This window comes from Filicampus tigris, chromosome 5, assembly GCF_054856515.1.
Source record: "Filicampus tigris isolate MCC_2025a chromosome 5, RoL_Ftig_1.0, whole genome shotgun sequence".
NCBI classification, from domain to species: Eukaryota; Metazoa; Chordata; class Actinopteri; order Syngnathiformes; family Syngnathidae; genus Filicampus; species Filicampus tigris.
In genome coordinates, this window is record NC_141221.1 from 20,145,136 (window position 1) to 20,159,599 (window position 14,464).

At 43.5% G+C, this 14,464-nt stretch overlaps 1 protein-coding gene across 1 annotated transcript; it reads right to left on the reverse strand.

The window, feature by feature from the left end:
• Positions 1–241: 241 nt before the first annotated feature.
• rflna (refilin A) lies at positions 242–12,556 on the reverse strand. Its single transcript, XM_086031060.1, has 4 exons — positions 12,355–12,556; positions 11,920–12,285; positions 1,039–1,148; positions 242–966 (listed from the first exon to the last, which is right to left on the reverse strand). Exons 2-4 carry the CDS (start codon positions 12,142–12,144, stop codon positions 633–635), a joined length of 669 nt encoding a protein of 222 aa, XP_085887186.1. The 5' UTR covers positions 12,145–12,285; positions 12,355–12,556; the 3' UTR covers positions 242–632.
• Positions 12,557–14,464: the final 1,908 nt, after the last annotated feature.

Genomic DNA, 14,464 nt, shown 5'->3' on the forward strand with positions numbered 1-14,464 from the left:
TGTGACAAATACTTTTTCTTGCAGTTTTTTTTTCCCTCGGTGTGGCACTAATACTTCAGTGTAGAATTGTAATAATTGAATAAATAGGATGCCTTGTTACAATTGAGTCAACTATAAATACAGTGAGAAAATGGGTGTGGTAAATCAATGGGCAGCTTGTGTGGCTGTTGACTGACTTTGGTCCAATAGTTCAAGCGCATGCGTCCCCCCCCCCCCCCCCCCCCCACCCCCCAACACACACACACAAGATGCTTTTCATATAAGGAAACAAGTGCAATGAAGCTGTAATTTCAAAGTCTGCACCTGCTGGCATTATTAAATCCTCAGCTCTTCATTGTGAAATTTTGTCCGCACTCGAATGACTCTTTTCACCGAAGTCCATCCTGCAGGAGCGAAGGTGTTTTGTCACCTCTCGCTCTCTTTAAATAGTAAGACATTAGCCAATGCGGTGCAACAGGACCCTTTTGAAAAACTGCACCAGTCCAAAGTTGAAAGATTTCCTCTGGGGTGAGACGAGATGAACGAACAAAGGGTTACTCCAGTTATCTTGTGTTGCCCTTCTAATATGCTGTCCTCAAGTCCTAAAAAAAACAAAAACCACACACACAACAACAAGAAGCTCATGTGTGGGCCTACAGGTCCTCTGTGTAGATGATACAGGGACTTGAATCTTCGCTGGACTCCAGCTGCACTCTGGAGACGAACCAGCGGCGTGCAACCGTGGCCTTGTAGGTGAGCGTGGTGCGGTAAATGTTCTTGGCATGTTTGGGGTACACGATGGTGGTGCTCTGGTAGCCGATGGCCTTCTGCCGCGGCTCCAGGTACACTTGGGATTTGTAGCTCCTCCAGGTGCAGTTGGGCACCGTCACCACCGTCTCGCTGTACATAGTCGGCGTGGGGACGGGGATGCAGTACACTCGGTCTTGGTAATGCTTGTCCGAATCGTAGCGGACCGCTGACGTGCACCTGCAGGAGACGTTACACTTGAGTACGGGAAGATTGGGACAAATGTCCTCGTTTCGTGTGTACGTCGCTTACTTGACTTGCCGCTCCGGCTTTGGGTCAACCTCGATGCTCTCCCCGTAGAAGACAGGATACATGCGAGTCCTGGGGTCTGGTCCTGTGTTGTTGAGCAGCAGGTAAGGCAGCTGGGGAGAGGAAAGAGTCACCATCACAGCCAGGAAGCCAGGAAGCCTTGTGAGCTGAGATGCTAACATGTCCGCAAACAAAGAGCTCAGCATGCTCGAGCGGAGCCGGCGACCTCCATTAAAACCGCCGCAGGCCCAACCGCGTTTACTTTTCATTACAGTTGAAAAGGGCTGCAACATTTCCAGTACATTTCCATGGGAAGCTAAGATGGGGAATTTTGGAAATGAAGAGTATTTAATGGAAAGGTTCACTCTAAAAACAGCTGGGTTAAAGGTAACACAATTTTGGATCAAAAAATGGGCCGATCCACAACTTGGGGAAATTTGACACATCATTCTTGGTTATTTTGCAGAAAACCCCAAAATTGGTAGTTTTGTACAAAACAACACCAAAAAGGGGCTGTTTTGTACAAAACAATGCAAGAAACTGGGTCAAATTTGTGTAACGGTCCATTTTTGACATTTTCAACCCAACTGTTTTTAGAGTGTATCATATTCCAAACGAAACTTTCCTATCATCCGTTCATAAGCATGACCATTAATTTCGGACGTTCCCAAGTTTAAAATATTTAACCAAATAATATTTATAAAAGTGTGGCTTCAACATTCTTGTGTTCTGGGCTTCAACGTGTTACAAGGATTCTAGAAATCTTCTGTCCACATGGAGGAATGCACAGTGCGTGGTTTCAATTGGCCAGCACTAAGCAGTGTGCTACATGCACGTGCTTGAGGATTAGCAAGTTCAACTTGACTTGCATTAAATCAGGTTGGACAAATATATCCCACATTTAAGTTCTCTATTAAGAGGCAACACCAATTAAGTAAATTCCTGCTTTATTCTCATCTAATTCACTCACAAAGATAGTTTCTAACTGTGCGCCCTTTTTTTTTTTTTTTTTTTTTCTGTAGTTGTCACTACAGCTGAGCCAGACCAAGAGCCCCGCCCACATCTATAAGATAGTGTGCGGTACAGATGTTGAGTCTCCGCACAAAAAGTGCTATGCTTCCACTGCTCTGTGCCCACATGGCCGCAAGCGCCAGGCCACACATGAGATTCGTCAAGAGACTCCTAATTGCACACGGCACATCTCTGCAATGTTAGATCCAATGTAACGTGTCCACTCAAAATGGCTCAAGTGTGTTGTCTAGCTGTTGCGTGCTCTTTTTTTGTTGCTAAAAAAAAAAATAGCACTGAAGATACAAATCTCCCTTAAACGTGTATGATTACAAATCTACCATCTGTTTTCGATCTGTCGGCTTACGTTTTATGTTACATTCAAAATTCAAACAGTTTGCTGGATGGGATCTAATCTCATAGTTTGGTTAATTATTGTCCCTAGGAATGCGCGGAAAAATGGAGTACATTGTACGAACCATGTTCGCCGGCTTATGGTTTGACAGGTTTTTTTTTTGGTTTTTTTTCAAATAAAACCAAACTGAATGTGCTGACTTCTCCCTTGACCTCAAGGCACCTCGGGGATACTACACTGTAGCTACTTTTTGAGAGAAAATTCATTAGTATTTGTTCAATGGGTGTTAGGGCTGTCACTATTGAGTATCATAATAACATATACTATCATCTAATCACCTATACATTTAGAACATCGGCTATACATGTGTTGAAAAAAGTCGTTTCGGTACGAATACTTTTTGAATTAGAGCATTTTGAAAAAATACACAACATAAAGAAAAGTGGATTTCTGGATCTTTTATGGCTAAAAGTTCTACCAAACAAAAATATTCACTTGAACTCAAAATTTTGCCAGAGTATGACTAAATCTGGCCTCTGGTGGATGCCACGTACTCTTTTTCTTTCTGACTTCTCACTTTGTGCAGATGGTCGTCAGCCAAGAAATATCTGAAGGATATCTGCTCAAATGACTGCATGAGAATGTGTACTGATTGAACTCGGTCTAACGCGGCGCGTTTTCTAATCCGCTTGCAACGTGCGCCGTCACAGACGCTGCAGCCGGACTTGTGATCGATGGCCGCCTTTGCATGTGGGCCTGCTCGGGCCACGCGAAGCTGAGCGCTTGGCCGGCTCCTCTCACATTACAGTGCGAGGCGGTCACATGCTGCGGCTTGGACACACTTAAGCGCACATGCCGGGACGGGGAACGAACGGGCGGGCGGGCGGGCGGGCGAGAAGAGGCCAAGGGCACGGCAGATCAGTGCCACCGGCTCGTCTTACCGATGCCGTCTGAATGTTAGGGACCGGCAGCTGTGCGCAATGTTCGTGCGCACACTTCTTAGAAGAATTTTCACGACTGAACCGTCGTCGTCGTCGTCGTCATCGGCGAACCCCCGCTATGTTGAGGTTCAGTGTTTGCACCCCCACTTCATCGCAGATATTTAAACGACTGTTATTTTAATGGGGTTTGGCAGTATAATGGCAAGTCTGAATTTATAGGGGAAATCAACCCGAAAATATTTTTTTCAAGAATATGTTCCCAGCAGGCCCACAAGGTGAAACACGGCATTCTGATTAATATTGCCTTTGTGGAATGCGAGTTAAGCGGCAAAATCCACCCCTTTTTACTCTCACAATACAAGCAGGGACAAGTCTTAATAAAAGGCCGTGTTTTGCTGAGCTTCATTTCCCAACACATTTTCTTTGCCATTGCTTTTGCTTTCTCGCCGTCTACTTCCATCTCATGCACTGATTTGCTAGTGAACAGCCAATCAAGAGTGTTCAAATGTCGCAGATGGCTGACGGCATTTTGCAAACTGTGATCAGTGGCTCATTCATTCAAATCATATTGAAAAAAACACAATGAGAGAACAATCTGTTCATTCTTCACACTTTGTAATTGGGTTTGTTTCTACTTATATCATGAGTGTGAGTGCAATACTGACACGTGTGCATTTGATTTCATGAAACTGTGACTGTGGATGGTATGATAAACGATGGCGTCTCCGCCCTATTGTTTGCTTGCTATGGTCGTTTATGTCAAAGTATAAACTAATGATTTTAATCAACGTTGACTGTGAGAATGAGGTGTTTTTTACTGAATGCAGATCCTTTACAATTTCAATTTAGATCAATTGTAAGTGTATTCTTAAAATACGCAAGTTACTGTCAATGACTTGCGGCAGAAATGTCACAGGTATGAAAATCTTTCCCTGGATGTGTGGGCGGCCAGAGGGTAACAAGGGGTGGCCATGGCCACCACGTAGAAAGAGACACTGTGTAATTGTCTGCAAAAAGAGGCGGAAAAGCTCCACAATCTCAACAAGTCATTCCCACAGAGCAGCGAGAAAAAAAAGCTAACATTATTTTGCTCGCAGAAATTATAATGGTTGGGTTGAAAAGGGAGGAATAAAACCACTTTGTATCAATGTATTTTTATATGGTCTCTATATGGCAGAATTTCCCCTATGGCGGGTGTGTCTGGAATATACCCCCTATGATAAATGGGGGTTCACTGTCCTTCCATAATGTGTGTGCGCTCCATCTTGTGCAAAGTAAACACCTGAGTGGAAGTTAGGAGGCCTCCAGGAAGAAGGCCCGGTATGCACACAAAGAATGGACCCGTCCTGGAAGAAGCACGTTCATGCCCAGCCAAACAGTGTGCTGCTGACAAAGCCGCAGCGTCCAAAGAACCACGGCGAGCCGCCGAGTGTCGACAAGCCAACTCAAACATTTCCCACCTGCAGCCATCGAGACATTTATGTGAACATCGGCGGTGGCACGCTGAGAAGACTGTCGCATCCCTGTCAAGTGCTGTGCAGGCAGGCAGGCAGGCAGACAGACAGGCAGTCAGACAGACAGTCTGAGCATTTTGCCCGCGTTGCATTTAGAAATGAGGGCTCATCAACAAACGCTTATGCAACAGCCTCTAACAAGCCCCATGCCTCAAAATAGTTTGACGACTGTTCTTAGGTGGCATATGAAAACAACTCCAAAATAGATTTGGAAAGGGGGGGTCAAACATGAGCGCTAGTGAACAAAAGGCTCCCCCCCCCCCCCATTGTGCTGCAAGACATGCACACTGCATAGAAGGGACTCTTTTCTGATGGGAAACGTTTGATTCTTGAAGCCGAAGACAAGCAACGATCAGGAATCCGCTTAAAAATGGAAACCACAAAGCAAAAACGTTCAGCAAGTTTGAACCTCCAGAGGATTAGTGGATGCGTGCGTGTGCGTCTCAGGCTAATGTCACAACAATCCCGGGATGCAGAACAGCATTTCCGAGGCCTCCTTCAGACCTTTTTAAAGGCCACATAAACCTGCGCAGACATGTTCTCCAGATTTTTGGATACTGGGAGTGACCTGGAGAGGATTTCTGATCAAATATGTCTTGCTGCATCTTGCACAGGCAAGAAAAAAAGGGATTACAATGTTGAGTATCGGTCTGCTGCAAAAGCAACATCCAATATTTAGTTATTGGAGTTATCAAGTAGGCTGCTCTAATCTATTTAGAATGAATTATCCTATCAAGTATTTCATCCAAAACTCCCTGACCTGCACACAGTTGATGAATGCTTTATTTCTTTTTGTTCTTCTCAAGAGTTTAGCGGCGTAGCAAGCTATGCTAAGCCAAGTTAGCTTCCAGAGAAGAGAAGCTCCAGTTTGCACCCAGATAAGTTTAACCGGCCATTACGATTGAATTGAAAATGCAAATGTGCAGTAATGCCATGTACTGTGACAAAGATTTAGCTCGTTGAATGCTAGGATACTTAAAAAGTACAATAGCGTGAGCTGCATGCAGCATCAGTGTAAAAATGAACACTACAAATTTCCCAGTCCGTTTATCGCCTTCCGCCTTCAGCCGGTCGCCTTTTTGTCTGGCCCGACCAAATATCACCTATAGGCCAGTCCGCCTATCATTTTAAATGGGTTTCTGTTTTTGTTTCCGTCTACAAACTTTGTCCAAAAAATGGAATATGTTTTAAGTATTTTTTTTAATATTTATAGGTAGCTTCATACTAGTATTAGTGCCACTCAGCACTACTATTGGTTCTTAGTCGAGAAGCGAAATTTTGTGGGAGACCTACTTGACACGCATGCGCCAAACATTATCATGTATTGCGTTTGCGAAGAGCTGCAGCACCACACTGGCGCACAGAGACAAGCAGGATAGCGATTCAAAAAAAATGGAATCGAAAATCGGGAACTGAAAATCGAAAAATCAAATTGAATCTAGGCTTGAGTGAATCGTTACATCCCTATAAGGTAGTGAATGGCCTCGCCCCAGTTCCCCTGGCCCAATTCATCTGCCGAAGAGACAGGAGTGAGCTGCTCATTCGTGCCTCTCTCAGAGGTGACTGCGCAATTTCTCTGCACAAGAGTGTTTTTAGTCTGTCAGTGTGGTCAGTAAGAGGTGCTGGGGAATGGAACAGAATACCAGAAGAGGTTAGGAGACAAACCAACTACAAGGCCTTCAATAATAATTTGAGCACATGGTCCAAAAATAACTACATTTGACAGCACTTCTGTGCTGTCATTGTCTTCATGTGGTTATAGAATTGTGAGTTTTATTGTGTGCCTCTTAACTATTGTTAATTACTTGTTATAATGTATATTGTAAAATGTTTGAAAGATTTAGTGTCTTGCTATTTATATGTATTTTTTGTAACTGCATTTTTATGATTTTTGGGGGGCTTTTGGCTAATTCTGGCTTTTTTTTTTTTTAACCATGATGTTTCATGTGTTACGTGAAATTGCACTGTCCCCTTTCAATATCAATATGCCACACTTACTATTATCATTATTATTATTTTTTAAAATAAATCTCAGTTTTCCTAACAGGCCCACGGGCTACTCATGTGCTCCTTGGGCGCTACCTGGTGTCAGCGGACAGCACGTTGGTGACCCTTGCACCACAGTGTGTAATCTACAAACACCGTGGTGATTACAGAAACTTTTATTTTTGTCCTTTTATTAGTTTAAAGCCGCCCCAAAGCTTAGGCACCTTTTCCCATTTCCCGTCCCATTGACTGAATGTGTGCGTCTGCAACAAATTTCTGTGCGAAAAAATGGAGAGTGGCCAAACATGGTCCGGGGCTGTACAAACATCGTTTTTAACGATTAATTATAGTTTCGAGACAAAACTTTTCTGTCTACTAATTTTTGTAGTCACTTAGCCAAGGTAGCATTTTTTTCCCCCAGCCCTATTATCAAGTTACACTACACCATCAAGCTGCAATATCAATCCAACTATTTCGGGAAATCTAATAGGATTGTGTAATATATTCACTGTTGTAATATATATTTCAAAAATTGGTTTTCTTTTGATGGGGCACATTCATACTTTGGGCGACAAGTCGGATTAGTACGTTTGCCTCAGAGGCCTGAGGTTTGGGATTCCAATCTCGACTTCTTGTGCTGAGTATAGATAATTTCCCCGTGCTTGCGTGGGTCTTCCTCCAGGTACTCCAGCTTCATTCCACAACCATAAAAAAATGCATCTCAAATGTGTCTGTAGGTGTGAATGCAGTTGCTCGTTATGTGTACTGTGATTGGCTGGTGACCGGTGCAAGGTGTACCCCATCGCTTGCCCAAAGTCAGCTGGGATAGGATTCTAATTAGGAAGCCAGAGTACCTGGGAGAAAACCCAAAGACAAAGAAAACTTGCGAGACTTGAACCCAGACAGCTCAGCTGTATGACAGATGTGCAAAGCAAAAAAAGAGAAAGTGTAATGCCCTAGACAAAACAACTCGAGCTCAAGTACGGCTGTGACCCGATCAAATTCACCAAACTCACGTTAGACCAGCTGCGAGAGTATTTAGACATGGTCTGAGCAGACCTGAGTTTAGACACTTTCTGCCACCGAATTGTCACTTCACCGGGCGCATTTCCAAGGACACCCTCGCTGTGCTGCAACGCCGTGCTTGGCAGAGACTGGTCTGCCAAATAGCAAACGCCTTGCGCTGGTACAAAAATGACAATACGGCAGCATTTGTGCCACAGCGCAGCTTTGCTGTCTCTGAAAATATGACACTCATTGTCCAAATTTGCAGATCACCCTTTGCTGTTCGTTACTTCAACTGTTGGAGAAAGTGCGAAAAAAAAATCGAATTCAGGACTTATGATGGTATTGGTAAATAAAGTACAGCACATCATAGCAAACCTGACAAACAATGCAAATACGACCCTATCATATCAATCTGATTGATGCTTGACATCATGCTGTCATTACTATGTTGACCTGCCTGACAAGAAATGTCCGTCCAACATTTTGGATATATAATTTTTTTCTATTTTGTATATTTAAAGGGGAAACCAACCCAAATGTATTTTTTCCAGAATATGTTCTATTCAGACCCACTAGTCTAAACAGAAATATAAAAAGCTTTAGTGACCTCTGTCGGACTTGGAGATGGAACCAAAAGTCTCCACGATTGAAACAGAGCAGTAAACAGTGAGCTAAACGTACTTGTGGGTGACGCCGATCAGCTCCGTGTTAAAAGGTACGGAAAGCGGATGTTGCACAGGTGTGCCTCATGACATGCTGCAAGCTACAATCATCTACACAGAGAAGGCTGCGAAATTCACAAGCAGCTGTTGTGCTTCTCGATGGTCCGGTAGCTGGTGAGACTTGCGGGACAACAAGAATAAAGCAGTCGCGATGGCTATGTCGTCCACTGTGCTTTGAAAATAAAAAAAGTGGATCTTTTCCACTTATTTAAAGAGGAAGTCAACCCAAACATTTTTTTTTCAAGAATATGTTTTATGCAGGTCCACTTGTTGAAACATGGCATTCTGATTAATATTGCGTTTGTGGAATATGAGGAATCCACCCGTTTTTAGCTAGCTCAGGGGGCGGCCACTTCGTCACTTCTGTCGACTGAAAATGACATTGCAACATTGCAACAAAATGACAGATAACAACCAATCATGGCTCAGCCTCAGAAAACAGGTGAGCCGTGATTGGTCGTTATCTGAGCCCTGAGCAACTGATGTCATTTTCAGTCGACAGAAGTTACAAAATGGCCGCCCCCTGAAATGGCTAGATTTTGCTGCTTAACTCATACTCCACAAATGCAATTTTTATCAGAACGCTGTTTTTCAACTAGTGGGCTTGCATAGAACATATTCTGGAAAAATATATGGTTGGGTCGACTTCCACTTAAATGTTGACTGATTTGGTGAAAATGGAAGACGCATGCTGGCTTTTCCCATTGTTTTTAATGTACAACGGCTGAACACATGAGTCAGCATTCACGTAATGTTTTGTAGTATATCACCTGTACCCAGCCGACTCGAGGCAAAAGGCGGACACTATGTGCCCTGTGACTAATTGATGACCAGTCCACCAACCATTCACACTCCCATTGACACCGTTAATGAGTGGGAGGCGAACCCCGGCTGTCTGCACTGGGGGCAAGCAAATGTGCTGCTATACCAACAGTGACTTATGCACAACAACACTGTGAGGCAAAGTGATGAAGACAGACTTGACCTGACCAATTGCTAGCATTTCTTACTGGCGGACACCAAAAGACAGGAGGCAACAATGGCTACACTTTCTGCAACTGATACGGCACGTTATGAAACTGGGAGGGTTACTGGGTCCCACTTTGGATCCCCCATAAAACCAGTTAAGTCAGATGCAGTAAGTCATGCAGGCATTTAACTTCTAAGGATTCCTGAGCCAGTGGCATCCTCAACATGAGAAGTGGGAGGTGTCAGGGAGAGAGAGAGAGAGAGAGAGCTTCCAGATGGAAGATCTGTTTCTGGACAATCAAATTTTACACCTAATGGACGATGATTTCATCCAGTGCTATAAACTCATAATAGTATCACAAAATCTCATCCATGCAATCATAGAAACCATCAATACTCTACAAAAACAGCACATACTTGTGTAAAATACATCATCTAAAAGCAGCTCAGAATAAATATTGATTTATGGTAATACTATATCACATGTTTTGCTCTGACCGACTACTAAGAGGATGGGAAAATGCTAACGTAATCGAGGGCCGGCTTGCTCTAATTGGAAATGGATCTGATTGCTCGTGTTCGCTTGTATAGTTTCAATTAAATTGGCCAGCACGACTGTGATTCTGAAGGCCGTGGGCTGATTGGATTAACATGGCAGCACAGAGGCTGAAATCTGATTAGATACAAAATATATACATATATGGGTGGTTTTCAGAAAGTATGGTCCAAACTGATGTTCAAACACTGACACACTTCAAGAGTCATTATTTTCTTCCCTTTACAATCAATCACCAGATTTCACCGCTTACAATATTGCAAATATACTGCAGGGATAAAATCAACAATCAACTGTCGTTTGGTGTGAATGTATTTAGAGTGGTGCAAAATAGCCGTCGCGGCCACTTCCTCTTCCTGACACGCCAACACACCCATGTAAATAAGAAACCTTTATATTCTTAGAATGCATCCGTTTCAAAAACAGTTGTTACCATTAAACTAGCAAAATATCAATGCAACACACTACCATTTAATCAAGTCGCTGTCCATAGTGTGATAATACGTCGCCAGGAAAAAACGTCATCTTTGACTGTTAATGTACAGATAGGCATTCCGTCCGGACGCCCATTTTGTGGACAGAGGACGAGACGTTTTTTAAAAAAGGACGGACTAAGGAAAGCATTGGGTTTTCCTTCGTCCCTGTAGTCGTCCCTAACCGGGTCAAGTACCGACTGATGTGTTTTGTTCTTTTAAAAAGAAAGACCACTGGTCTCTGATATCACAGAGTTGCCTTTATTAACTGACTGCACAACACTGGAGTCCTTTTTTCTCTTTTTCATGTGCGCTCCCTGCAGTAACATTGTACTCACAGGCATAGTCTGCCCTCTAGTGGTTCAACGCATGTAATACCATGGATTACACCACAAGATGCCCATTTCACTGACGAGGGAAAAGGTGGATAGCAATTTTGTTTTGGTAATTGTTAACATTAGTACATACCTTATCCCTTTGCAAGCAAAGTATGTCCTTGTCCGGGACAAGTCTAGAGCGTAAAAATCTCTCATACACTTAAAGCTACAACCCGGAAGTGGAAGTCCTCCTAAAATAACATTGCGTTATTTTTCAGCAATTATTTTTATAAAAGTTTTGCAATAAACCACTTGTGTGGGCAGTTAAATGCTATCTGTGTTAACATTGAAACAGTTGTAAACAATTCAATCCACTCACGATACTCCCAGCCGGTAAGTGTGTATCTAAAGTTAACCAGCTAATGAGCTTTAAATAATGTCTATGAATTATGAAACTCTGGCGTTAGCAGTCTTGGCATCATAGATGGCCTTTTTTTTTGTGGGGTTGGGGGGTGGGGACGGGCTGACGAAATGTAAGGATGGAAGCGCTTTAAAAGGACAAGGACGGACGGGTCAGAGGACGATTGTTTTTATGAATAAGGATGGAGGGATGTTGTTTTTTTTTTTTTTTAACTTGAGTACTCAGTGCTTGGTGCTCAGGCACCAAGTGCTCCACTACGAAACAATGGAGTAGACCACGACATTCAACAATCTCTTGCGAACAAAGGGTTTGATTTCACGAGTATATTATCATTTTCACCTGGTTTCGAACAAGTTTGTCTTTCATGTCACACGTCTGGACCCTATTTTCTGAGAACCACCGATATACATAACATCCACATACATGTAGCTACTGGAAACTGTGCAGCAAAGAAAAAATCTACGAAATGAAGAGAATAAAGTTGGGAATAAATGAATACAATTTCATGAAACAATTTAGGTTGTAAATGTAGGTCTGAGGAAGCCTTATTTGCCATGGCGGCTCTCCGCTACTATAAGATGTTGTTGATGACGATGATGATGGCTGCATCTTACCAGTTTGCCCTCCCGATTCGAGTCCTTCTTCCAGGCCGCTTGCTGCTGGTTCTCTACGGGCGTCGCACAGCTGCTGGAGCGCGGCTCGATGAGAGCAGGAGAGAGGGAGCAGAAGGGCGGACTGGGGCTGGGAGGCAGCCCCGAGTCCGGGCTGTCGAGCAGCCCTTCCCGGTTCTTTCCTTTGAGACTTTCATCCATCGCTTGCAAGTGGAGGTGCCCCACCATTTCTGGGGACGATTGCAGGCGAGGAAAGACGCAAAGTCGCACTGAAGGAGGAAAAAAAAAAAAGTCCCCCCCCTCTCTTGTCTCGTCGAGCCTCAGCGTCGAAATGTACTAATCCGCGGCCAATTCCTTCCAGGGGGACTCCTGGAAGAAGATGATAAGTTAAATTAGATGTTTACTTTTTTAAAAGTTCTAGTAGATGAACTAGCTTACCTGTGGCGTTAAGTAGCCAAGTGAGCCCTCCACTAAAATGCTCAAACTTGGCTTCCCAGCCTCAACCGTGCAAAAATTACATCGACATTAAAGCAAATGTCACACGTATCGCTCGACACAAAAACACAAAGTAGACGTGCGTCTGACGCAGGTCTAGAGGAAAGCTCCTCTGTGGGACTCGTCACGGCTCACACTCCACTAAAGGAGTGCGCGTCACCGTGAGTGTGCGCGCGGGTGTTGCGAGCGTGTGTCCAGTGTGATGGGGATCACTTCCACGCATGGCCAGGAGGGGGAGGATATTGCAGTACAGTATGTTGTCGTTTCTCTGTTCAAGTCATCTGCAACGTCACCGTTTTCATTCTTTTCAGTTCACACACACTGCTGTTTTCTTGCTGAATAGAGCAAATATTTTCCCACACAGTGCGGAAATAATTGAGCGCCTTAAAAGGTAATAAAAGTATTTTTACTTGTGGAGGCACCAGTACATACACGCCAAAGACGTCTAACCAATGTGCCGTAGTAATAATTATTACCGGTACTTTAATCTACTGCGGATAAGCAATTTGGAAAATGACCAACAGGTTGCTCACAGATGTATCTTGAGAACTGTACATCTAACTGCAGATTTACTTGGTTGTTTAAATGTAGACTTGATGTGTGGGTAGGCACTCTCAGACCCAACGTCTTGTAGACCAGCAACTAAAAAAGTCATTTTTCAGTAATATGTCTGCTATAAATTCACTGTCTGACAATTTTTTGTGTAGCTGAAGGCCCAAATTATTCTGATTTTTAATGTACCAAAAGGATTTTAAAAACTAAATCATAACCATCCAGTCAAGATGTACTGATAAAGAAAGGAACAGTCAAAACACCGTTTGCCAAGAAAAACATACGCCTCTCAACAATACAACTGATGCAGTGTTGTCAAACTCATTTTTGTAGCCGGTCACATCATAGTTACGGTGCTCCTCAGGCGGCCATTATGACTGTGAACCCAAAGCACTCTAAAAACAGTTGGGTTAAAAATAACACAATTTTGGGTCAAAAATGGACCACTCCATTACTTGGGTCGATTTGACCCAACCGCCTGGGTTGTTTATGCAGAAAACAGCCCAAAGAATGGGTAGTTTTGTACAAACCAACCCATAAAATTGGACTGTTTTGTACAAAACAACGCAAGAAAGTTCAGCTGTTTGCATGCATTTCAGTTGTCATTTTTAGCTGCCAATGCCATCAAACTGAATATTAAGATGCAACAGAAGCAGGAACTGTTTATATTGAGCGTCTTTATACCTTTAGAAATGCCTTCGCATTAAAGCACTTTGTATAGCTCGGTCAAAAGCATTTGGCACTATAGAGTTAATTAGCTACATTTTGAAAAGCTAGTAAGATAGTTTAGTGCCGTATTTGTGAGAAGAAATAAAACATACAATAACTGTTAATGGGGTATTGGAAACATCAGTACAGATACTTTTCATAAGGTCAGAGTATGCATGTAAGTGGGTGTGTGTGCGCGCGAGTGGGTGTGTGTGCATGTGTTTGTGTAAGCATCCTGCTAGTGTATTTCAGGAATGGGTGGAGGTGAGAGGGAACGCTGTGCATCCCACCGCTTGCTATTAAATGTTTCACGCATGCACCGAGAAAGAATTGAATGCCTGTTGCCGCTCTCCTCGCACATCATGTTTGGCCTCTCTGTTGGTGCTCTTACAAACAGCAACTCTGCCAAAAAGGAAATCAAAAGGAAAGTAAGAGCCTGGCTTTGTCGAGGCGACCGTGTGCTTGCCGTGTTTGATTGTGTGTGTGTGATGGTCCAGCAGCTCTCCATGGTGATGAACACACAATTGCCAGGAAATCATGCGTGATGTTTGTTCACTTCTCATTACACGTGTGCAAGATACACCAAATGGCACCAAACATTTTACTGGGCCCCCACTTTGCCTTGCTTGCGTTATTGTTCAGGATTCGCCTCAGGAAGTGGCCGAGTGTGTCAGATGTGTTTTGGGGCCATCACGTGTGTCCGAAAGAGACCGGCATGTTGATCCTTCAGCATTCTGGGAATTCAATCTGAGATCTGCTACAGATTACCCAGAAGACACTGGGATACACATGG